The sequence below is a fragment of the Idiotropiscis lumnitzeri genome, chromosome 6, assembly GCF_059441095.1.
Source record: "Idiotropiscis lumnitzeri isolate Australia: NSW breed Sydney's pygmy pipehorse chromosome 6, RoL_Ilum_1.0, whole genome shotgun sequence".
Taxonomy (NCBI): Eukaryota; Metazoa; Chordata; class Actinopteri; order Syngnathiformes; family Syngnathidae; genus Idiotropiscis; species Idiotropiscis lumnitzeri.
The window spans coordinates 6,659,397-6,685,484 of record NC_142396.1 but is presented as its reverse complement, the minus strand read 5'-3'; the positions used below and the strand labels follow the sequence as shown (position 1 = coordinate 6,685,484).

Below are 26,088 nucleotides of genomic sequence, written 5' to 3'. Positions count from 1 at the left end.
AAAGAATCACTTTAACCCAACAAATGGGAATGTTTTCGCTGGTATTTAATGGCTATCCAGATCATGACATCAGATTTAATGACAGAAATTTCTATTCTGGTGTCACTGACAATCCTTCAAGAAATATGATTTATTCCTCTTAGCTTCTTTAATTGCCTTTGTGTTTTCTCGATCCACACAAGGCCCTGCAGTGCACTTTTGTCTTTTGGGTTTTCTTCTTACTGTGCTCTGTTAGACGCTCACCAGCACACATGTACGCCATGTCGCTGTCAGAGCATCGGATGTGGCCTGTGATTTTCAGCACAGGAGTCTGGGGAGGGCGGCATGTTACTGAGCGAGAGAGCACAGAGAGGGCAAGTGGGAGAACAGGAGAGAGGAATGGAATGAAATGATGAATCTTTTTTTTTTTTGCTCCCCGGAGAAAGAGAGCTTCAGATTACTTGGTAATCCCACAGCTCAGCAGGATGTGTACTTGCGTGTGGTGGTTTGCGTATGTAGATTAAGCGAGGAGTCGGATTCGTCTGGTAAAAGAGTGCGTATGAAAGTTGTTGTGGGACCACTGTTTTCTGGTTATTATTGTGGAGAAGCTTGAATTAAAAGCATGGACTAAAGAATCCTTTTATGTTGTCTGGTTCCTGCTCTTGGGAACCGATGTAGCGGGACCTATGGGATGCATGCACACATGCACGCCCGCCTTCTAGGGATAAACACAATACCCAAATTAAAAAAAAAAAGTTATCTTCCTCCGCCGTGGCAACCATATTTACTTCCGAAACAATGTGACGCATGAACAGTGACTTTTTTTTTTTTTTTGTGAGGACGTTTGGGGAGAGTTGACATGCGATTCATCTTTTGACTTAATTTCAGACATTCATTTTTACAGCAAAATGATATTTGAGGAAGAGACTACCTATTTTTGTCATTAAATTATTTGATTTGATTCTCTATCTTGAAAACACCAGCATATCTTAATAAATAAATATATATATATATATATATATTAGGGCTGTCAAAATTAAAGCGTTAACTCGAGATTAATTTTTAAAAAAATTAATGTGATTAAATATTTTAACTCGGTTAACTCCGTTTTATTTTTTTCAAACATTAACTTGCATAACTTGGAAAGCCAAATTCCAAATTAGCTGTACATCTTTAGCACATGATCTCAGAACAAAACACCTTGCTCAAGTTACCACTGGTCCTTTGCTAACCAAAACTGCTGGAGTGTGGTGCTTACAACTAAATGTACTGTATAAGTTTTGAGAATTGTTTCTGAAAAAAAATTGTATTGAAGGATCACACACTTCATATTTGGTGATTGATTTTGCATTAATTACAATATATTATTCAAGTAAATATCTGTTAAAATCCTCCCAAAAATAGTCGTTGAAAAAATTTGATTAATCGCAATTATTTGCTGCATTTTTTTGCGATTAAAAATGTAATCGCTTGACAGCACTAATATATAGATATATATATCGACTCACACTGCTGTTGAAAAATATAAAAAGACACACTTGAAAATGCCTCTCCTGTATGTCCTAAAAATTTAGTGTCAGATTTCACTAATTAGTACGCCTGAGTGGTCTTATTGTGGCAAGGAAATGACGTCCGCGCATACCCTGTATACTCTTGTGGCGAATGAGTCCCGAGTTAGCATGGAGCTACAGCTATAACACCGAATGGGTCCCAGGTGCAACTGTGAAGCACCAAGTAATTCAGTGGCACTCTAGCAGAAGGCCTATAAAGAGGCACCATTAATTTGAGAACAAATTGGACAAACACACTCGTACACACACTGTGGCGCAGATCAATGACACATAAATGTGTGTACACCCAATCAAGCATGCACATAACCCCAGACAGGACATCGGGTTGGTGCGATGTGCTTCAGTCTTACTGTCTGCGGTTTGCGTGCACCTAAAACCCATTCGAACAAAGCGTATTTGGCCCCTCCCGCCCCTTTCCCCGACCAGATATGACTTTTTAATGAACAACGGCATATGCGCGGGGCTCTTTGCGCTTTACATGTGGGTATCTATCCTGTGGGTGTGCTGTGCGTGCAAGAGAAAGAGCGAGCAAGAGAGTCGCGGGAGTGTCGATGGGTCTCAGTAGGAGTCAGAATGTGGAGCATAGGCTCCCTGAGGAGAGGAAGAGCGCTGGAGAAAAAAAAAAATCCCACAGATCAAATGGAGAACATTCTCTGGCCCCACTATGCCACATCACATGCACACTCCATCTAACCTTATCTTAACCTCAAATCTCCATGCCTAGATTTAATTATTTTCACATGTGGAACTTAGTTTTTGTCTCCTCTAGAGTGGCTATAAAATGAATGTCACAACCCATAACAAGCTACTGGATCACTTTTATAAGTATGCAACATCGTTTCAAAGTTTACTTTGCTTTCAAGGCATGCATGTACATTTAATCACTTTTTTCCTTTTTTTTGTGAAACTGTAATACATACATTGTCAACATTTTGAACATGTGGCGAATAGGTATCTCAAACATGGAAATGACAACGTGGTAAACTGGAAGGTGTTGACAAGTGATCAGAATGAAAAGTAAATAGAGTGGAACCCCGCTATTTAGAGGTTGGAGAAGGCTGGCTTCCCCATTTTAAAAGTTTGTGAATAAATTAATCCGCAGGTGCCAAACCGCGAGTATGCAGGAGTCCAATGCTTTTGCTATTTTCATCATTTTCCCATTCATCCATTTTCTTTTTTTCCCCCCCAACCGAGTGAGGTACACCCGAGACCCGGGGTGCCCATTCCGTCAATCGTGATCGACTGGTCAATCTCCAAGGGAGCGTAGGTCGATCCCACGGCATTAACTCAATTACTGCCTGCCACAGACATCTAAAAATAACATTGTCCCTCAGAGGCCTCTCACAGCTGAAGTCAGAGGGCGGCCATCTTGCGTTGCCGCTGTTACCGACAACCGCTGTTCTATTTTTGCTGAAAAGTCCGACTGAGGAATCAGCACGTGGCAATGCAAGATGGCTGCATGTGACTTCAGTACTCATATATATATATTTATATATATTTATAAATGCATACATATTTATAAAAATATATATAAAAAAATAATATTATATATATATATATATACACACATAAACTTGCAAATGAAGTGTCACGTCTTGTTCCGTGTTCTCTGCGCACACAAACCCACCGTGTGTGAGGTGTAAGCGAGAATTCAACACCGTGAGTGATGTTTAAAGAAATAGACAGAAGAGGAAGTGAGTTACAAATAGTAAAGGATGTAGCTGTCTGTCATAGCAGGAGGGCCCAAACGGGTGCTGTCAGTGACAAATAGCAAGTCATTAACCCAGCCGGCCGCGTCTTAGACGGCATGAGCGCAGGCGAGCGTGTGTCGGAACCGCATAAGGTATTTTTTTGTCAATTGAGCGCATCCAGCTGCACTCTTGTCGTGTCTCCTTCCTCTCAGTGAAGGAGAGCGGCACATTACCAGGGAGGGGGTGCGCAATGAAATCAAGGGAGGCAAGAAGAGGAAGAGGGGTGGACAGGTGAGGAGGAAGGGAAGTAGATGAGGGTGAGGAGGGGCAATGTTAGGAAGAAAAACATGGAGGGAAAGCAAAGCGGGGGGGGGGGCTGTTAGTGCAGGGGCCCTTGGGTGACTGGTTTTTCACTCGCGGGACGTCTCCCCTCTGCTAAGCCTCAACCGTCTGTTGCAACCCGCTGTCTCTCTCTCACACGCACACACACTCAATGCGTCTGTCGACAGCATAGCAGCTGAGTCCTGTGAGGCCAAGACTCTTATTAAAACCACAGATCACTTTCTACTAGAAGGAAAGGTAGGAGGAGCTTCATTTGAAACAAAATTACTGACGGCCTCCTGCACTCTGGCCTGCCACTTAATCTGTGTGCGTGCGTGTGCGTGTGTGCGTTTGATTATTTTTTTTTTCCCCACCCTCAATATTGGGATTTAATGAGTTTTTTTTTTCAAGGTCCTCTTCACAACCAACATCATCAATAAATGAATCTATATTACAAGAAATACTACGTAAATGTTTTGTTAGGCTTTCGCTTTAATGAAGGCAATTGAAGGACAGGAAGTTGTTAACTTACTAAACACTTTGACTTGCAGTCTTTTAAGCGTTCACTATGACAACTACGTCAATTCTACCAAACAAATCTGTGCCTTTATCATTGCAACATATTTCATAAAAAAATGGACTGCACCTCTTGAGCACTGAGTGAACTTGACAAAATAAATGAATAACAAAAAAAAATAAAATAAGACGACGGCAGACGGAAATGAAGTGGAATGTTTTCCTTCTCCGACATTGCAATATTGATTTGAATTTGATGATTCGTCCCGTCTCACTGTGCGTGTCCAGTAGTCGCAAATGACTAACAAAATGTTGTGCTCCTTTTCTATTCACGCCTCTTCTTTCAATTCTTTTTGTTATTTTCCCTGTCGGCTTCCGTGCCTTCCTCCTCCTGCCCGCGTACCCCCTCCCTGCCAGCCTCCCTCCTCCTTCACTGTGTGTGTGTGTACCCGAGGGTGGCCCGAAGATTCCTGTGCTAAGCCCTTGGCATACATACAAGCGCGTGCACCTACACACATGCACAGTAATAGCGCACAGACACAGCTGGCTGCTGCTCAGGTTTTCCAGGGAGAGAGCGGGAGCCCGGCACCAGAGGAGAGGGGGATGGAGAGAGAGAGAGGGAGAGAGAGAGAGAGAGAGGGGGGGGGGGGCACAGCATGCGGCAACGAACATGGGTTGTTGTGGAGTCATTTTTCATCACAGGGTTCATTTTTTCACTGCACTTCTTCCACTGACTTCATCGCTCTATTTCTCTTTATCTTTCCTCTCCTCCTGCTCCCCTCCCTTGATCCCGCTTTGTGTCTGTTTATCTTCCTTTTTTCATATCCCCCCCCCCCACACACACACACACACACACAATCCTCTCTTCCTTGTATGCGTTCCCTCTCACCCAAACTCTTTCCATCCTCCTTCCCTCGCCGTCTCTCTTTCAGCCTAGTTTCTCCTTTATGAAATATGGATGGGAGCAGTTTTGGGTGCGCTGAGAGGTTTGCAGTTCGGGGAAGGAGGATGGGAGAGGTGTGTGTGTGGGGGGGGTGACTTAGGAAGTGGCAAGGGAGGGGAGAGACAGAGAGGGAGCAGGATGGAGCTGGCGTCTCAGCAGACGTGCCTTGTGCATGCACCTAAACACCTCACTGAGCAATCTGTCAACATGTCAGCAACACATGTTTGGTAAAAAAAAAAAAAAAAAGAGAGAGACAGAAAGAGAGCGGTTGGAAGGCGAGAGGAGTGCGTGAAAAAGATCTTTCCTCCTCCAGTGGGAGTAATGGCTCCCACCAGGGCTCTGGAAATGCTTTGAATTCAGCAGATTTCTATTGCAGGCTTCTCCCCCGGGGGCGTCTTTTTACAATGCCTGCATCTCAGAAATTTGAGCCCGAGGACCCCTAGGGGCGTCCTTTCATAATGCCTGAAAATGTAGGGTTATATTGTGTGCTCTTCCCCGTGAGGCTTTTATTAATACCTGTATTCACTGCCGCTGGAAATTACACAGGCGGCGCTGCAGGGGCCCGAGCTCGCTCCAGGAAGGGAGAAAGACTCTGTGGGGACATTTTCTCTCTTCTTTCTCCTCATATCCCTTCTTTCTCTCCCATTCCTCACCTCTTCCTCCCCTGTCGCCGACGACTTCAACTCATTTTGTTTTGTCTGACTTAATGCAAGAGTGAAACCAAGAATTTGCCAAAGGACAGAAGATTGTGTGTGTGTGTGTGTGTGTGTTGGCACCGGCTCACCCCCTTGTATTCAGCCCCACTTTGCTCAAAGGAAAAGAAGCACTCAATTAAAAATGTAACTTCCCCCTCTTGTTTCTCTCTCATCTTGCCTCGCTCACTCTCTGTCCTTGTGTGCCTTGTGTGTAGATCTTGCGGAGGGTAAATATTTGTGTGCGCTACTGGATTTAGACGGGTAATAGCCTCCATCCATAGTCCAGTCTACAGTGTCTCAATGTGTGTGTGCGTGTGTGTGTGTGTGCGTGTGATGGCGAGACTACGAGACGACAGCTCCTGTTTCCAAACATTCATTAGAATTCTTCAGCCAAAAGGGTTTTGCAGCTTTGCTGTTATTTGTCTCCGTGTTTGTGTTTATTGATCAAATATTTACACAGTCATATTAAGGAGATATGCATTTACATATCTTTGAATAAATAAATTGCCTGCGCTCTGCAGCCGCATTTTCTGTTTAGTTCTCAGATTTGTGTTTTTTTTCTTTTTTTCCCTCTTACTGTTCCATGATGGAGCAATTACGAGATGTTACACGGAGGGACTGATTGCTTTCAATCCTGGCGGTTGTTTCTCTTCAACCTGAGTTATCAACAGACCGTGTTTGATGTTCCGTTGTCCGATGACAGCCGTGTCATAAAAACAAGAATTTGCTTCATTCAGTTTAGAAGTGCCAGAGTTATTGGGTGCAGACGCCACTGCCTTTGGCAGAATGTCTTTGATTGGAATCACAAGTACATCCCCTATGTGATTTAAATCATACCTCTCCAGCCACGCTCGGTTCAAACTTCTGGCGTTCCCTCGGGCTCTGTAATAGGGCCCCTTATTTCTATCATGTGTCTACTTAGCCCTGCCCATATGTTTTGGTAAGTCTAACAATAATTGTTATTGCTTCGTGAGGACACCCTGTTCCACTTCATGCTCAAGTCCACCCGCCCCTTTTTTTAACTCTCCAATGGGAATGAAATCTTGGTTTCCATCCATTCATTCATTTTCTGCACTGCTTATCCCAACTCAGTTTGCTGGCGCCTATCCCTGCTGACTTTGGGCATGGTGCACCTTGACCTGGTTGCCAGCCAATCGCTCACTTTATTGATTATTATTATTATGTGTTTTTTTTAATGAGAATCAAAGAGGTGCTTCAAAAAAACAAAACAAAACGGATTAGGAGCTCGGTGAAGCGGTAACGGATGAGGTTACAACTTCTTTTTGACATTACCGGCTCCCTTTACAACGTGAACCAGCATCATAGCGTACGAAGCTTTAATCAAATACTTGTTGTTACCACCATGGCCAGCAGAGGTCACCAAAATCAACTCAGACTGAAATTAAAAGGACATGAAGATTTTTTTTTTTCCAGAATAAAGGACACAGGAGTAACAGTTGTCTTCGATCGTGTTTATGAACTTGTTTGTAGATAATTTTGGGAACTTAACCTATATAACATTTGTACAATTTCTATATCCGTGTGTGTGCTTTGTGTCTCTGTCAGTGTTTCAATGGGCCAGGATAAAGTTGTCATGGGGCCATGAGGGGCCTGTGTGTGTAGGGGGTGTCTGGATAATGAGGAACAGGCCATTCCCTTGGATTCCTGCACCCCTGCCAACAACCAGGACCCCCAGAACCTCAACCCCCCCTCTTCTTTTCTTTTTTCTCCCCCCTCCTGCTGACACCTGGGATTTTTTTTTCCCCAAAATTTTCCCCTCCCTCACAGCTTCTTTTTTTCCCTTCCTCTCAAGTGGAACACATGCACCCCCTCCCTCTATTTTCCCATTTTATACATTCTTCCTTTCCACCCCCCCCCCCCTATTCTTCATCCCTCATACTCATCTTTGGATCACAAGTCACATGTCACTTGCCTCCTAGCACATTGGCCCCAGTGTCTGCATCCTTTCCTCCCTCCCTCCCTCCGTGCTGTGACTCCCTGCTGAGTTCTCAAACCCAAAACTGACCACATCCCCGCTACTCACCCTTTGACTCCCCCCCACCCCCTTTCGCCTCCCGCCATTCTCTCCCAAACCCCCTCTGTTCCCTACTGAGCTGGCCCCAAAGCTCTGATCCGTTCCTCCATGCCCTCAAACCTCCCCACTGTGCCCTCCCAAGACACACACACACACACACATACACCCACACCCTGTGGCGAATGGCCCCAAAGTAGCCCCTGTTTGCCTCCCTCCCTTTTTTTTTCCACCTCACCTCTCTCCCATACCCGCTTTGAGGACTTTGATTTGTTATGCCCTTGATTCAAGTTGGTTTTCAGAAGTCTTTTTTTAGTATACATTATTCTATTTTTTTTTTTTTTACACTAACTCCTAAAATGCAGAGGTTGGGGACCCGAGTCACATGACTTGACTCGATGACCAGTTTTAGGTTTTGCAGCAGGACTGGCGAAAACCTGAAAGACTCAACTTGACTTTGACCAAAACACACAATTTTGTATCATGAAAGGAGCTATTCTTTTTTTTTTTTGGTTTTATGAAATCGTCAAAAAGACAACAGCAACTGTCAAGGTTTGCGACTCAATTTCACTGACTCTTTCTGACTCACTGACTCCGTCACTATAAAACATGGAATGACAGATAAGGTGCATTAAAATCACAATTTAGCTCATCAATAGCTAATTAATTCATCTTAATGTCAATTATGTCTTGAATTGAGACCACGTTAAAGTTAGTTTGAAACTACAAAAAGGATTTGATTGTGAACGTGGTAGTAGAGCTAACTTAAGTCCATCTTTTGTGTCGCTATCTTTGATGCTACATGCTAATAGTGAATGCAAAGTGGCTAACGTGTGAATATACTGTAATTTTCACCATTAATGTCGGTGGTGTGTGCTGCTGCCCACTGTTTTGCCAGCTCTAAGCTGTCTTTTTGTTTTTGTTGTTGTTTTTTTTTTACATAGCGCTAGCTTTTACTGTTAGTCCAACCAATTAGGTCAGATCAAGAGAAACAAACAAGTGAGACAACTCAGTATTATCTTTATATTCTTCTCTTGTATAAAATACCAGATAGTGAGTAAAAGTAAACATTTACTCTACTCAAGTAAGGAAGAACCTAACCTCTAGAGCAGGGGTGGGCAAAAGTTATTTTGTGATATGAAATGTACTTTAGTATCGGAAGTAAAAGCAATTTGAAAAAAGGCTGAGTTGGTGACTTGCTAAACCCAAAAAAATAAACGCGAGTGAACATAGATTACAATATTTAGTAGCTAAAAAAAAAATATTCTCTAGCACTCAGAGGCCTTTGTATTATTTTTGTTATTTTTGTAAATATTCAGTCAATTGCTGACACATTCTTGTCGTGGAATAAAAAAAAACAAGAACCTTGATGCTAAAATAAAGATATTAAAAAAAAAAAAAATAAGACAGTGAAAAACGCAGGTTTTGTCTCACAGTTTCAAGAATTAAAGTGTGACCATCCGTCTTTAAATCCATGTTTTTATAGCAGTTCAGACAGAGGAAGAGGTGAGTCCGAATTGGGAACCCGAGTTCCTGTAAGCCGTACAAAAACACTGAATGTGTTTCCAGTCTCTTGAGAGTCTGTTTCTTTTGGACACAGTGCAGGGTTTTTACGTGTGAGATATTTTTCCGTTCAGGATCTTCTGGATCTCAATCTTTTCTGAACTCAAGTCCATAGTTGTGTTGCAAACGGAAAGCTCAAGCGTAAGTCAATGCTGTTCTTTTTATTACGATGGCTTGAGAAATGAATTGTCAATTGTCATTGTCAAAATGATGCCTCTTGTTTCCAGTGGCATGAAGCTCATTGAATTGACTCCAAAAGCCAACGCATGCAAAGTTTGCCATCCCCAGACGTCTATGCATTCATGCACATGAACAGTTTCAGTCACAGACAGTTGTGGCAAAGGCCAGTGGACCACAGGGAGACCGCCTATAATAGTTTTAACCCAGCGCTCAGGTGTGACTCGCCTTTGTCCGGCCAAATGTCAGAGAAAAGCACAACTCGGGGGAGAAGCGGCTGAGAGCGCGAGGAAGCGGAATCGGGAGGAGGATCAAGAGAGTGAATTGGACAAAGTGGAAACGATGCGACGCTACTGTGACGCCGTCACGCCGAATAGGTTTGCCCTCTGGAAAATTAGACCGAGGTTGCTTCAGACTATGACACGACCTTTTCTGCCTTGTTCTATATTTTTGTGATAAATAAGGAACCACTTTGTCAGGCTATGGTTGAATCTGGTGAATGAGCTTCGCGTGCCAGGCTTTCTGTCTGGGCACCTGCTTATGTGGGGGGCTGGGAGTTCTGCTCAGCACTGTTCTCTTCCTGTCTCAAGAGCTCCCTCGGGGCGCCAAGACCAACTCTGCCAGCCTCTAACTCCCCCCCGCCCCACCCCACCCTGATGCAGAACACACATGCACGCACACTGACGTCAGCTGCTCTGGGCCCGCTCCCCTGGGTGCTACAAGAATCTTTTGTTTCCATCCTCTCTGTTCACTCCCGGCCTCTCCTTCCACCCTCTTCACTTTTTTTTCCCCTGCCTTTTGTCCCCTGGAATAGGTGGCCTGCTAACTGCCTGATTGGAATTCACGGCACTGTGGGAAGTTGCAGGGCAAGGACGTTGTTAAGTGTGTTACAAGGCATATGATTGCACGTATGTATAAGGAGCCGCGCCTGTGAGAGGGAGAGCGAGGTGATCATGGTGTGAATGCATATTTTGTGCGTGTGAAAGAGGTTAACCAAAAGGCTTCCAACGTGTTGACAAAACTTTTGGTAGCAAATGGCAGAGCACCACATTTAAGCGTCATCACCTAAATAATGTTGGCAAACTCAACGTATCTCCCAAAATTAAAACATGTCTGCACCACATGTAAAGTTTGGCAGACATTTTGCCAACAATATATGTCCAAGTTATTGATAGAGAGATCATTTCAATTTTTTTTGCAAGAATTGAGCTCACCTGTGACCCTGAAGATGTTTGTTAGCAAGTTAAGCCATATTGTTTTGTCATGATCTTAATCAGATTCCGTATCTGTTTCCGACGACCATATTTTCCGGACTATAAGCCGCTACGTTTTTCCTAGATTTTGAACCATGCGGCTCATACAACGGTAAGGCTTTTCTGTGGAATTCTTTTTCGCCAGTCGGGGCGCTCTATAGTTCAGAAAATATGCTAAATAAATCTCAATGTATTTATTATTATTATTATTACATTATTATTATTAACAACACTTTTTTTCAACATAGAAAACTGCAGCTTATAGCCTGGTGAGGCTTGTATATCGTTTATTATTATTATTATTATTATTATTATTATTATTATCATTTTTTTTTTTTTTTTTTCAAACGGAGTTTCTGCGGCCTATATACAGGTGCACATTATAGTCCGGAAAATACGGTAATCCAATCTTTATTTGTTAAAGCCTAAAATATTATTTTGATTGAGAGAGGCCTGATTCAGCACATTTATATCACAAATAATCACTTTGTAATCTTGGCACTCTTGTCTAAAAGTCAGCTGAGAACCTATAGCGGACAGTTCTCCATCTATGGTCGATCAGTTTTTTTCATTAATTATTTTTTTTTTTTTTACTGCGTAGTATGGATATTTGTCTGTGTACATACTATCGAAGTGAGCAATGTTTTGTTTTTAACTTTATTGTCATTGTGTGTTTTTTGGTTGGAAAGAGAAAGATAGTGCGTGTGTTGTTATGTACAGCATGTTTCTGTTCCCGTCGACTTGAATTGGGGTTAAGGAACGAGAGAATTCCTCCGTCTTATTCCCTCCTCTCCTTTCCCCCTCATGTCTCTATCACCCGCTCTCTCTTTGTCTCTCTCTCGCTCTCTCTCTGGTGCAAGTGGGTTGTCTTGAAATATTAACCAAACTGTTCTTCATTTTTCAAATATGATCGAAAACACACTGCTAAATAAGTCAGGAGTAGGGCCTGCCGGGGAGCACAGTAAGATGGGGCCTTTCAAATAAACAACAAAACAACACAAACAACGGCAGCGATGAAAGGGGAAGTTGGCGAAGTGCGTGCGGTTGAAGGGAAAAGGCAACTTCATCGCTGATTGATGACGATTGATCGATCCGTGCGGAAAGATGGCGTCTAATTTAATTGACTTTTGTTTTACCCTTTCCTCTGTGCCTGAATGAGAACCGTTTCTGTGGAGAATTGCGGTGCGCAGCGCTTTCGTGTCCACGTTTGCATCTTCTCTTCATCACCTCCGCTGCAAGTGGATGCTCGAAGAGTCAAGTGCAACTTCCTTCATCCGTTGCCGCTTCCTCGTCTGCTTCGATTGGAGCCCAGTGCTCATTGTAAAAGGGGGTGTGCGTCGTGGATTGCAGACTTTTGGGGGTTTTGGGTGAGAGGCTAAGTGGGTATTTCTCCCCCTTGTCAGCTGCCAAAACATGCGGTCTGCGAATAAGCAGATAAAATTGTGAGTAAAGAACGCTTCAGTCTTGGGCATGAAGATATGCGTCAGTGTTTGTTATACATTTTGGAATAGACGTGGGTATTTGTCCTGTGTGTTGGGGAGTTTGTCCTCTGAGAATACTGTTTGTGGTGAGGGCTGCAGTGACAGCTGCAGAAGGGGTGCGGGGGCTGACTGCTTGCTGACTGATAAGAGTGGAAGGAGCGGGGGGGGGGTTCATATTAGAGACATGAAGAGACGGTTAATAGTTTAGCTGTGCCTAACACAAACACACTTGTGTGTCTCACCGGAGCAAGGAAACCAGAGTCAGATTCCTGAGAAGAAAAAAAAAAAAAACTAGAGGACTGTCTGACAGGCTGTTTCAAAAGTATTGGGACACACCTTGTAATCAAGTTCATGCCATCTCCTTGAGCAATACCTTTTGGACAGATTTGAATGCTTCCGAATTTGGGTGAACAGTTGGAGGAATGTCTTTTGCTGTCCCCAGGGCACAAGAAAGGTATTTTCTTTGGAATGGAAGAACCTAACCTCTATACCAGGGGTGGGCAAACTTTTTGATTGGCGGGCCACAATGGGTTCTAAAATTTGACAGAGGGGCCGGACCAGGAGCAGATGGATGGAGTTTTTTGGTAACCTCACCTCATCTGAGAAAAAAATGCATTTAATTTTCAATGAAAGCGAACTAAAGCATTATATGCCATAGTTTGTCCACGCCTGCTCTAGCGGTCATATTTATGATGAAAGTTATCTCTCTCTCTCTCTCTCTCTCCCTCTCCCTCTCCCTCTCCCGCTCCCTCTCCCTCTCCCTCTCCCTCTCCCCGTCTCTCCCTCTCCCTCTGTCTCTCCCTCTCTCCCTCTCCCTCTCCTCCCTCCTGTGTCCAACAGTGCTGGCATCTGTGGTGTGTTCGTCAACAGGCTCTTAGAGTAGATAGGCGGTTACACTAACCAATCAGATCACGAGTTGGTGAAAGTAAGGCCTTCTAGCAGGCCTCACACTGAAGGTGCGAACACGTCCTGTGATTCGATCATCCCTTGTGAGAGGGCAGCGCTATGAGTAATCAACAAATCCACACCAGGCAATCTTCTAAAATCTAAAATGCATTCTTGGGAAAAGTGTGGTTTTGATTGGAGATATGCTTGCAAGGCCATTTTCAAGATGGCGCTTTCTGGGGAAGCTCGCTCTTGTGAGCCGAAGTCGTGCAACATTCAGTAATATGCAAGTGTGTGTTTGCATATTATTTCTCCAGCCGTTTTGTCATAAAGGATGCTTTTATAAAGGACATTTTTCCAGACTTCACTGAATGAACGGCCGGCCAGTGTTGTGGTGTATTTAACATGACTTCCACTTGCCTTTTTTATTGAAATACCATGTCAGTGTACTTTAGCAAACAAGGAGGTCTTAATGGCACAATGGTATAAACTCTTCGGCACAATTCAATCATCGTGTATTGCGCCGTGTGTTTCTAATGTCCCTTCTGCTTAATTCCTACCTTCCCAACCCTCACATTCCAAGACTAATACATGCGTCGGAGTCCCATAATGTGATTGTCTTTCCTGAAATAATAATAGCCCCATTAGTGCTTAATTATTCATGTTTTAGTCGTACAATCCAAGTTAACGGTTCAAACATTAGTACATAATAAAACTCCAGAGGCTATGCTTTTAATTTAATTCCACCGTCTAAATTAATTTTGGGGCATGCTTGTGCTTTTGGCTTCCTCCTCCACTGAGGGGAGAGAGGCAGGCGCTTACTTGGAGTGCTGCAGCCGCCGCAGATGACGGCGAGAAAAACGGCGGTTCCTTGGGCGGTGTTCACACTCGACGGGTTTGGTTTGGTTTGGTTCATACAAACTTTGCTACGGTTGCTGTGATACTGTGCTCCATTTCATTAACTCATTTAATCCCCGAAATTGTCACGAGAGGAAACCCTTAAATTCTAGCGTTCTTCTCGATTTTGACTGATTTTGCGAGGCCAACAGAATATTGTGTTCTAATGCTATAAAAACACGGAGCTATGATGCAAAGGAAAAAAAAAAAAGGCTAGGACGTATAAATACGCCTTTGGGAGGTGGGAACTATGTTTTTGAAAACGTATATCTATGTCTTTCGTTAAGTGTGAAGATGCAGTGTGCACGCTGCAACGATTTACATTCTCTTTGCTTTGCTAAAGCGTGTGTGAGCTGTCCAATCAGATTGTGACTCAACGACTTTTTACTTTGAATTTCCAGTGTCAACACCAAGTTAACCAGGACATAAATGTGTGATTCTTTGGAATACTTGACTACAAGTGCAGGCAACCTTAAACAGCCACTTATTAAAACAATAAATAAAGAATGATTTGAAAACATAAATCAACTTTCAGATCCGTCAGGGGAAATATGATGGATTTTGAAACTGGCAGTTCCAAACAAACAGTTTGATCTTTCTCCTTTGCGATGTCATCGTGAGGCCATTGAGCCAACCAGTATGCATTTTAATGGGCGGACATTTTTCAGAGCGTTCCAACCTTGTCTTACTATATTTCTGTTTTGACGTATGTTGCTTATATATAATAGTTTGGATTTTCCATCTCTTGAATTATACTGCTACGACAAAAACTAACAACGCACAAACACGCAGTCTAACTTGCAGATGTAGCTTGCAATAATGGAACCCCCCCCACTCCCCTATGCTTTTTCTCCCTCTCTGCCCTGTTGACCTCTCCCCACTTTGATCTGTTTCATGTCACCAGCTCGCACACACCCACGCACACACATACTTAAGTAGTAAATCCACCTTTGTCTCTGCCTATGCTTCCCTCGCTGTGTACGTCTGAGCACTGGTCTTTGTTCAAGCCAGTGTGTGGCCTTGCGCTCACATAGGGGCCTTTTTTTTTTTTTCTGGACAGTTGTTTTTAAAACGTCCCCCGTCCCCGTCACATTGGACTTGATACTTGGGGATTATTCCCTCCCCAGCCCACATTGATGGCATATGTTTGCCTCTTTGTCTGTTAAAAAGGCCTGTAGACGAGGAGTTAACTTTTGGTGTGAGTGAGAAAGGGTGTGCGCGATACCTGTTGCGGATTGTGTCGCGTGTATGGATGTTCTGGATAGCAAAGCAACGCCCTTGGAAGTGATTCTATTTATTTTGTAGTTATATTTGTTTTCTGAGGCAATTATTACGTAGTGAAGATTGCTGTGATTTGTGAAATTATACAAAGTCATACTTCATCATTCAATGCACTCTTGTGTTGTATTTTTTTTTGTTCTTTCATTTTTACCCTTCTCCACCTTCCTTTCCGTCGTTGCTCAGCCTTCATCTCGCCTCCCTTTTTTTTCTTTTCTTTTTTAATCTCTGTGGCCGTCCTTGACCCTCAGCTGGTAATATGGACTCTCTTGGGGGAGCAAACGGTTTATTGCATCAGTAATTATTCCACACGATGTCCAGGTGCCCTGAAAGCAATCGAAGTTACTCCTGGCTGCGTGCTTTTCTGGATGTAAACATGTTATTACAGTGCCTACACGTGATTTTAATTTGGAGCGGTGTAGAACTGCACCGCAACATATCGAGAGGTGTTTATACTCTTCTCATGACCTCATCGGCGGCAACCACAGGGCAGTTTTTGCTTCTTTGTTGTAGCAAAGTATTTCAAACTGAAACTGTTGGCCTGTTGTGCTGGGCGGGACTTTGTGTAGCATGTGCATTCGAATCGTATATGAATGTTTATTATTTATCACTTTCTGCTTATAATGTATAAGCGCCTATCCCAGTGTGCATTCTCTCTTGCCGTCTGTGCCCCTAATCCCTGAATGTGCCACTAATGGCAGGTCCAGGTGTTCTGCTCTGCTTCTCGCCCCCCCCTGGGAACATCTCTTTAGCGTGTATGTGTGTGCGCTCGCATGTATTCCACTCATGGGGGGTTTACGCGTTGAGACTAGGGGGCTGTCCGGGATCCTATCCTCCAGAAGGGAAGGGAGGGAAGAGGAATGGCAGGCAGGCGGTACCCGCCTCCCGCAGCTTGCTTTCTGAGTTCCCCTGAGCACAAGACCCCCCCTCTACCATGCTCCCCTGGGTCTTCACAGCCTCATTGCCTTACTGCCTCTTATTCCCCTCATTTTATATTCTCATCACTCTCTGCCCCTCATTATGGGAGTTTATGTTTCTGCATTGCGTCAGATTTTTTATTTTTTTTTTGGTAGAGAAGAGCTTCAGTAAATTTCCTGTCTGGACCGACGCTGTTATGTATTTGGCGTATTTATGCAGCCAAAATGGGTTTGTTTGTTTACCTGTGCGCATATGTGTGTAACTGCGTGTTTGTGTTTTGAAATGCAAGCTCCAGCTGCCTGCATCACTTATTTATAGGTCCCACTTACACGTAGGTTAATGAGGAAGGACTTGTGTGTTTGCGTCTGTTTAATATTGCGGATGCATTGCAATCAGTCGGGTCCAATTACACAACTGTAGACGTTGCTTATATCCCGATGAATACGCTCACGGATCTATAGGATGCTCTCGCTAAATGCTAATGATGCATTATTATGCACAAGGTAGCACTTCAAAAGTAACCCAGTCCATATTATTCATCAACGCGTGCATTATTACAACCGCGCGAGTACTTGCGTAAACATCCGAGGGCCTCTTTATGTGTGTTTTATGCACGTGAGTTCATGACTTCGACGAACGTGTTTCTAGGTTAGCGAGCAGTCTGTCGGCCCGTCAAACCTCATTCTTATAAATAGATGATATCGCCGCTAGCCATCGTTACACACGGGGTGACCACACCGATGTGCGTGCGTGATGGTGTTCGTACATGCCAATCTTCGTATGTGCTTGTTTTTGTGTGCGCTGGCATGGTGTTGTTGTTTATCTAACACTCTGCCTGGCAGCTGGTTCTCATTTCTGAGTGAGCAAACAGCAGAGGAGATGGACAGAAAAGTAGGACAGAGGAGGGAGCGATGAGAATTTTGGTCCCCAAAAAAAAGAATCACTGACACTGCTGTTCTGACCACTGGTAATTACTTTTTGTCAAATTAGCCCTCATCGCGATATACGGTCGGTGAGTAAGAATTTGATGATAAGATGAAGACAAGTTGGCTGATGAAGGCACAGGACAACCGCTCAGCTTCCGATGTGATTAGATTGTCAGTCACCCAAGTCGTGGTGTTCCGCAAAAGTTTGAATCAAGGCAACTGGACTTTTATTGTTTGCAGATGCTATTTCACTTTTTATCCAAACCATTTATTCAGATCTGAAGTTTAGGTGTGGAGGTTTTGGAGAATAGGGACGCACCCTCTGAGCATAAAAAGCACCGCACCTAAAATGTAGAATTAAAGAAGACTTTTGGATAAAGGTGAAATGTAAATTTAATCCTCTGCATACAAAGTTTCTGATTTGGTTGGATTTAAAAAAAAAAAATAAAGCCCTCATCTGTGCATCGTAGATTAGAATAAAAAAAGCAGTAGAGTATTTTAACATTTGTCAATCATACACGCAAAAAATAAGTTTAACCCTTAAAAACTACACTTACAATTTATAAACTGGACTTTATTGACAAAACTGTGTTGTAAAGTTGAACTGCCTCACACATTTCTTTTCAAAATTTGTAATCGTCACACAAGTGTAGAAAGAACTCAACCAACACTAATATTAAAAAAAAACAAAAACAAAAAAACAATACAGCGATTTTAATATGGGGGCCAACTTGTATTCATTAAACCGATTTTTATTTATTTATTTTTTAATGTTCCAGCATTTCATGACTTATTTTATTCAGAAACATATTTAGTTGTGGCATACTAAGAGATGCTGTTCATTACTTTGGACTGTTCCCTATTTTTTTATTTTTTTTGTGGTAAAGGTTGACCCTGTCTTTTGAATTGTGGCACGTATTACCACGTGTGTTCTTTTTTTTTTTTTTTTTTATGTTTGTAGATATGACATTACACAGATCCGCACAAAGTCAACTCTCAGCCCTCCTCCTAACCTTCTGCCCTCAAACACACTGGCACAAACACACAAACAGACACGCTCTGTCCATATGGAGCAGTTGGCGCCCAAAAGCGTCCAAAGCAGCCGGACCCTTTCCCAGGGCAGAAGGTGAGGGTCCCCACTGCCTCCGTGCTGTGTGTGTTTTCTATCCATCCGATAGTATCGTCAAGGGCTCAAGACCCGGGCAGACTGCTTTATTGTCCTTTTGGTGTGTCCTCTTTACTGTATGTAGTGTGGAGTGCGCTTGTCCCAACAGACCTGGAGGGACGACAGCAGAGGTCTGTGTCCTCCCCCCACCACAAGCTTGCATGAAGCCATATGTGAGCGACCGATGCATCCGATTAATATACACGGTAGTGTAGATGCACTTCTGTCCAGAAAACTGAAAATTGGGTGTACAAATAAGCATGAGAAATGAATGAGTGCCTTTTTATTGTATTCAAGAGAAGCAATGTTGCCTACCACTTTTTTTTTTTTTACAGCTCCATCAAACTCTACGCAACAGGTAGTTTCAACCAAACAGTCTGACTGGTCAAATACACTTTCCTGCTGTGCAATTCTTATGATTTATAGCAACCAAAAAGCAGTGCTCGGCTTATCAGTTGCCATGCCAACTCACATGACAATCACAGAAAACAGGTAGCGCTTTCTCCTCCGTTCTCAGTTTCTGCAAACCCCAATCACATCTCATATTTTGACCCCATCCCTCGTATTCAGTATGCTGCAAATTGCAAATCACAAATTCCCCCCCCCCCACACGCACACAATTTCATTTTTATTTATTTATTTATTTTTTATAAGTAGGCAATCATGAGTGTGTTCCGGGCTACCCAGAGTGCAAAGTTGTTTTTCTGCTCCCTATGGTGAGTGTGGGGCCGTGTGCACTCGCGCTAGAGCAGCCTGAGGCCATCCCAGGGGGGTCCGGGGGAGTAGTGGAAGCTTGAGGGTGAAGGGTGAGAAGGGTGGAGCGAGTGGAGGGCAGCAAGGTCCCCACGAGTGAAGGAGGTCTTCTGTGTGCAATAGCGAAATAGAAAGACTCGAGCTGCAACGCAGAAGAAAGGCCGTTTCTGATATAAGAAGTAAAAATCCAACTCCAGAAAATTGAGGTGATCGGAAATCATCATTTGCTGTGTTAGTTCAGATGCAACTGAGTTAGTCTGGATTGCTAAAACTGGTCGCTGTAATGATTCCAGGAGTCCGCCCAATGATAACAATTTGTAGCTTCCTGTTAAATTTTTCGTAATTCTGTCTTTGTATATAAAGGTGCGTAATAAACTGATAAATACATGTCACATTGTACTTTTGCAAGAGTGTAAAAAAATGGCCTCCATAAGCTCGTTTTGAATTGAGGCAACTGGCCGATGTCATTTTTTTTTTAATGTACCGTATTTTTCGGACTAAAAGGCAGATTTGAAGGGGCAGTCTTAATGAACAGGTCTATTTTTGGAAATTTCCAAATATAGGGGGCACCGGGTTATAAAACACATTACTGCACATTTAGGGGAACAAACCAGTGCAGCGAAAAAATCAAACTTCATTCCCTTCACATTCGACATCCATACATTGCTGCACTCGATTGTATGGCTCACTTTCCATTTTGAAGAAAATTAAATGATTGCGCCTTATTGTTTGAAAAAATGCTTTTTTTGTAATTTTTTAATTTCTTTTTTTTTTTTAGTATATACTTCATTGGTTAAAGTAAACAGCAGCTGATTTAAAAAAAAAAAAAAAAAAAAGATACGCACATTTCAAATCTAACATAAAATCATGGCATATTTTCTTTAGTTTTTGTTTAGTTTTCTTTTAGGTCCTCTTCATGTTGCCCAAAATCAACTGGGATGGGCTTTCGGGCACCCTGACCACGACAAGAGCTCGTGAAAATGAACAGAAAGCTAAAAAAAAAAAAGGAATAAAAAAATCCTTTTCCATGTAGCAACATTAGTTTTCTCTTCTGTTGTATTTTTATTTTTATTTTGTATGTATTTCTTCCGTCTTTTATCAAGTTCAGTCTTGAACACGTTTCGACGTCCTTTTGGCCCTCTCGCACCGTCACTGCTAGCCAGGCTGAGACACTGAGGTGAAGGCCAACACCAGAAGGGGGACAATGCTGGATAGGATGGACGAATGGGATGGATGGATGGATGGATGGAGTGTCATAATGAGTAAGAACATGAACGCTGACAGAGGGAGGGAATCAGACGAGGCGGGATGAAGACAGAAGAGTTGCGGACAGAAGGAGGGATGACATGCGAGGAAACTGCAGCGAGAGATAAACCGGCGACACAACACTTTGGGACCTGCGGTCCTCTGCTTTGCCTCTCTCTTGTTTTTATTTAACAAGATGGGAATCGAACAAGGGGAGGAGGAGGTGGATAAAAAGTATGTGTCAATCCGCCTCTGTTCTTCTCCATTTTAAATTACATTTTCTACTTTTCCTCCCGAAGCGCCCCAAAATAAGGCACAACATCCATCCACCCTTGATGTCTCTCCTCTTGAGGTTTCTTGTATAATTTAACATTTCACTGACAATTTCTTGCTCCCCTCTGCCCCCCCCCCCTTCTCCCTATTCCTCCCAGTTTACCATTCGGCCTTGTCTTGCCAGGTCCCCTCGTGGCCGCCTGACAAAGACGCCGTTAAAAAGCCGTGTGATCCTCCATTTTAGCGCCAGCCACGCTAGTCAGAGGATTAGGGCTCTTTAATGACGCTAATCTCCCCTCCCATTCTTTCCTGACACCCCTCCAACCCCCCCACCCTTGAAAAAGTGATTTCTCCCTCATGCTCTGACCGAATCCGTCTCTGTTCAGTCCCCTCTCTCGTTTCTTTTCTTCCTCCCACTTGCAACCTCGCAAACATTACATCCTCACCGACTGCCACTTTGAACTGCCTTTAAACGCGCTAATTCGCTCCATCTGCTTTGCTTTTCCGTCATGCCTTCGGACTCCAACACACCAAGATGGAGGGAAATGACCATTAAAGTGAGGTTCCAGCGTTCTGCGACTCCCATTCCAATTTAATTTCACCAAGTTGGGCTGAAAGAAACGCGGATGAAAAAAAAAAAAACGCTTTATTGGAAAAAAAAACTTTGAAATTTGCTTTTTGTTACTTTATTGCATATTTGAATGTATGCGACCGCTAAAACATTTGTATTTATGATTTTGATGATATTTTGCTGGTGTCCTCTCTTGCATTTCTGATTGCATGGATTTATAATATATATTCTAAGGATACATATCATAACCACTTCTTCTGTATTTATGGCATAAGTTTAGTTTTGTAATCGCAACATGACCAGGTGATCATTTTTGTACAGAACTAATATCACAACGTATTTTTTTTTTCTAAATTTGACATTTCAGTCACTCAATCACTCACTTGTATTTCTGTCATCGTTGTATTTCCGTAATATTTTTTTTCCATCTTCATCCTTTCTTTTCCCGAGTTAAATTTATAATTCATGGTTTTACAGTTTCTTTTTTAACCCGCGCCCCTTGCAGAGTTCTATTTGCTCATCGCTGTGCCTACATTTTCCCGGCAATCGATTCATCACAGGAATTTGTTTCGAGGCGCTCTCTGTAATGCAATCCACAGTTGACTACACACACACGCACACTCCCGTAAGCAAGCACAATCGTAACCGGCGGAGGTGAAACCGTGCGTGCGTGGGGCCGGCACGATTTGCGGAACGACCCGGAAGAAAACAACATGTCGCCACCAATGTTGCCTGCCGTTCACCTTGCTGTAATATTTATGTGACTCCTCGCTAAATCACCTCTCATTCTCTTATCCCCCCCCCCACCCTCTCTTTGCTGGTCTATCGTTGATAGCAATCGAATAAAAGAAAAGAAAACATCTGCTCTATCCATTTTGCAAATGCTAAATAGCCTCACCGCGCTGCTTTGCTCAGCACGCCAAGGCGAACAGAACAAGAGAACATTAATCAGCCCCCTCTTTGTCGCGTCAAACCTTTTCCTGAAGTGTCTATTAAAGAAGCCGTGGCTTGGCTGTTGCCCCCCCGTGCGAGACTGCACGGGATCTAACCTCTTGCATAGTCAAGGGAGAAACGGAAAAAAAAAAAGAGCAATGCTAGCACGCGTTCGAGATATAGGGAGAGAGTCGAGCGGTCTTTTCTCAGCCCCGCATATCTCCTAATCACTATTCAGACGTTTCAATCTGCCAAGGCCCTAATGAAAATATGATGAGGCGGATCTGTGGTCCTCAGGGATGAAAGGAGGGCTGGGAGGGGAGGGATGGAATGAGGGAGGACGAAGGGAGAGAAAATACACTCTGTCCTTATTTCTGGGCCCCGCCGGGGATACATAGCTCTTGGAGCCTTCTATTTAGATGTTGCCGCTGCTGTTGGAGTATGTGTCTTTCTTCTGTTTCTTTCTCTTTATCTCTGCCACCCTCATTTGCCTTCTGTGTTTGCAGGCGTGTGCAGGATAAATGTGTTGATTTTTTTTTTTTGTTTTTTTTTTTTTTGTTTATAGCCTCTCTCTCTCATTTGAGAACTCCCACAGGCTGCCTCTTGCCTTCCAAGAAAGATGTAACTTCTTATTAATCATTCTAATGCTCCCTGTTTTACCCCTTCTCTCTGCCGGTGCTCTAATTGCATTTTTTGGGGAGAAATCCTGTGGCTATGTACTTTTTCCCATTTAGCGGCGCATCAATTTGAAGTATTTTAAAACAACAACACAATATTTACACCATTTTTTTTTTTTTTTAAACCAGACGGTGATGACGACCCAGCGGGGCTGTCCTGGGTGCCCTCCTCGCCCTCCAGCAAAGATGTGGCGTCGCCTTCGCAGATGCCCGATGGCTGTTGCGATCTCGGCATGGCCACCGGCGGAGAAGAGGAAGGAGGAGCTGGTCTGCCATACCCGTGTCAGTTCTGTGACAAGTCCTTCAGGTAGCAAAGTTATCACGCAAGACCTATTCGACCAAATACCTCAACTTCAATAAATAAGAATACTGCAAACTACGGGAAAATGAATCATTGCAATCATTTTCTTTGAAGAAATATCCTCTTGTTGTTTTGTTTCAATTTACTATCGCTTTAAAATGATGTAAAGTATTGAAAAATATGTCATAATCTCAAAAGAGCCTTTGATACAATCAACTATACAATATTCAATTATGTAAGTAGAAAAAGGTGGGATAAAAGGGATTTTACGTGATTGGAGCAGTTTGTGAAACTGAGTATTTGCTGCCTAGCTTGCTTGGGCATTGCTTGTGGTGTCCCGCATGGGTCAATATTGGGGCCCAAACTGTTTATTCTCGACATTAACAATTGTCCATTATCTGAAGTGACCAGGCTGGTTATCTTTGCAAATGACAATATCTACAGGTGGCTAATGTGAAACAGCCACAGGTGCTTATCAAAGAAGAGATTATGGAACTGAAAGTGTTGTTTGAGTACAATAAGTTATATTTAAAAGTGAGTAAGACAAAATGTGTTTTTCTCTAATTCAAGATTGCAGATTCAAACAATTCACGATTGACTGCCTTTTTATGAATAAATAATTCAATAAATATATAACTGAATACATAACTCCATAAATAAATAAATGTACAGTGTCAGTCATACAAACTAAAAACAATGCTTCTGCCCACATGCCATCAGACGTTTGAATATTTCAGGCACAATTTTATTACAAAACTCATGAAATTAAAAGTTGACATACAAAACCATCAAAAATGATATTTGCTGTTAAGATTAAGTAGGAATTGACCTTCAGAAAAGTGTATTTCCATATTTTAACAAATCTTTATAATACACAAGTCCCACTTTTAGAATTCAATGCGGAAACGGTATTGTCATTTATGGAACTGCACCTCTGCCCATATTTTGACATTTAACTTCAATTTGAGTAGTCATGAGAACGACTCAAACAAAACAATTAACCCCTCTGCACGTTTCACATGTACAGTGCTTTTCATCTCCTGCTCTCACGTTCTCAACTTCAGCCGGCTGAGCTATCTGAAGCGCCACGAGCAGATCCACAGCGACAAGCTGCCTTTCAAGTGCACCTTTTGCAGCCGTCTCTTTAAACACAAGAGGAGCAGAGACCGCCACGTCAAACTCCACACAGGTAGTCATGGAAATCGCTTTGCTGAAGAAATTGATTTTTGTGCGTGAACAATTTAATAGAATTTGCAGCGTGATTGCAATCATTGTGGAATTTTCTTAAAAAAAAAAAAAAAAAATCATCTAACATTCTGTCAACTAATGCAGGAGATAAGAAGTACAGTTGCCAAGAGTGTGAAGCTGCTTTTTCCCGCTCAGACCATCTCAAGATTCATCTCAAGACGCACAGGTAAGAATGTCTCCTATATTTTTTTTAACAGATATTGCTTTTGCAAGTCTAATTTGTGAATCCACACATTTAGCTCCAGCAAACCGTTTAAGTGCAGTGTGTGCAAACGAGGCTTCTCCTCCACTTCATCATTGCAAAGCCACATGCAGGTATACCGCATGGTCTCATTTTATGATGTTTGTATTATTATTGTTGTTCCCTACACCTTGCTCCAAGATCATTTTTTATTTGTCTGCTTTCCTGGTCTTGCAGGCGCACCGCAAGAACAGAGAGCACCTCGCGCTGAGGAGCGAGAAGGACGGAGGCAAAAAGGGAGCTGGAGGAGAAGTTGACCTGGAGCAGGACCTGTACATGTGCGATTACTGCGAGGAGACGTTCAGCCAAACTGATGAGCTGGAGAAACACGTCCTGACCAGGCACCCCCAGCTGTCCGACCGAGCCGACTTGCAGTGCATCCACTGTCCGGAGATCTTCCTCGACGAGGCCTCACTCCTCACTCATATCGACGCTCAGCATGCCAACCGCAAACACAAGTACAAAAGAGAATTCCTTCTATCTTCAAACAACACAACGCATGCTAAGTCTGTTTTCTTTTTTTTTCCCCCCGCTATCTGTAGATGTCCCGTTTGTCTCGAGCAATTCCCCTCTGTTGAGGATGTGTATTGCCACCTGGACAGCCACCGGCAGCCCGACTCTTCCAATCACAGTGCTGCCAGTCCTGACCCTGCACTGGGAAGCGTTGCTTCAATGAGTTCCGCCACTCCAGATTCCAGCGCCAGCCTGGAGAGAGGATCCACACCTGACTCCACCCTGAAGCCCAGCCAGGGCAGTGAACGAAGCCGCAGAAGAGGCAATGACAGTGGCGAAGAGATGGGAATAAGCTTGGTGCATCCAAGTGGAGGTCTGATTTGAGCCTTTTGTCTTATACCGCTTTGAAAAGCTATAGTCCATTTACTGTATTTTTTTTAATTATTTTTTTTTGCTTTTAACCATCCGCCCCCTAGGTGGTGGAGGAAACTGGGCTAAAGTGACATACTCTTGCCCTTACTGCTCAAAGAGAGACTTCAATAGCCTGGCTGTGTTGGAGATCCATTTAAAAACCATCCATGCTGACAAACCACAGCAGAGCCATACGTGTCAGCTCTGCCTGGACACACTGCCGACGCTCTATAATCTTAATGAGCATGTGCGCAAGGCTCATCGTTCCAGTGGAGGAACCGCAAGCCCGGCAGCAGCGGCGTTTCCACTTCTGCAGTTTACGAATGTGACGGCGTTCCATTGTAACTACTGCCCTGACATGTTTGGAGACATTAACTCGTTGCAAGAACATATTCGAGTGTCACACTGTCTGCCTGGGGCGATTATGGCAGGGTCCACCACATTGGGTAAGAAAAATACCATCATTTTTTTAATCAGAGGTGCAATTAGGCTCAGCAACAGGTGGAATGAAACACATCAGCTATCAATTACAATGCGCAAACTCCAAAAATGAAAATAGCTAAAAAAAAAGAAAAAAGTAATTGACTCGGAAAAATTTTTTTTTAAAAATGTTTTGCGACACATGAAGTCACTGATGAAAATTTCCTATTGACCAGTAATCAATTTAAATAAACAAAGACATGTGAGGTTT

The 26,088-nt window shown here is 43.1% G+C and overlaps 1 protein-coding gene across 5 annotated transcripts in view; it reads left to right on the top strand.

Annotated features, from left to right (window-relative positions):
• Positions 1-26,088, top strand: part of znf423 (zinc finger protein 423) — a 121,927-nt gene that overhangs the window by 30,889 nt on the left and 64,950 nt on the right. For all 5 annotated transcript variants that reach the window (XM_088298304.1, XM_088298303.1, XM_088298306.1 and 2 more), the window contains exons 4-10: positions 22,873-23,050; positions 24,109-24,233; positions 24,377-24,458; positions 24,532-24,607; positions 24,711-24,991; positions 25,076-25,359; positions 25,463-25,843. In XM_088298304.1, coding sequence (XP_088154430.1) covers positions 22,873-23,050; positions 24,109-24,233; positions 24,377-24,458; positions 24,532-24,607; positions 24,711-24,991; positions 25,076-25,359; positions 25,463-25,843 — 1,407 coding nt within the window. The remainder of the gene's footprint in view (positions 1-22,872; positions 23,051-24,108; positions 24,234-24,376; positions 24,459-24,531; positions 24,608-24,710; positions 24,992-25,075; positions 25,360-25,462; positions 25,844-26,088) is intronic.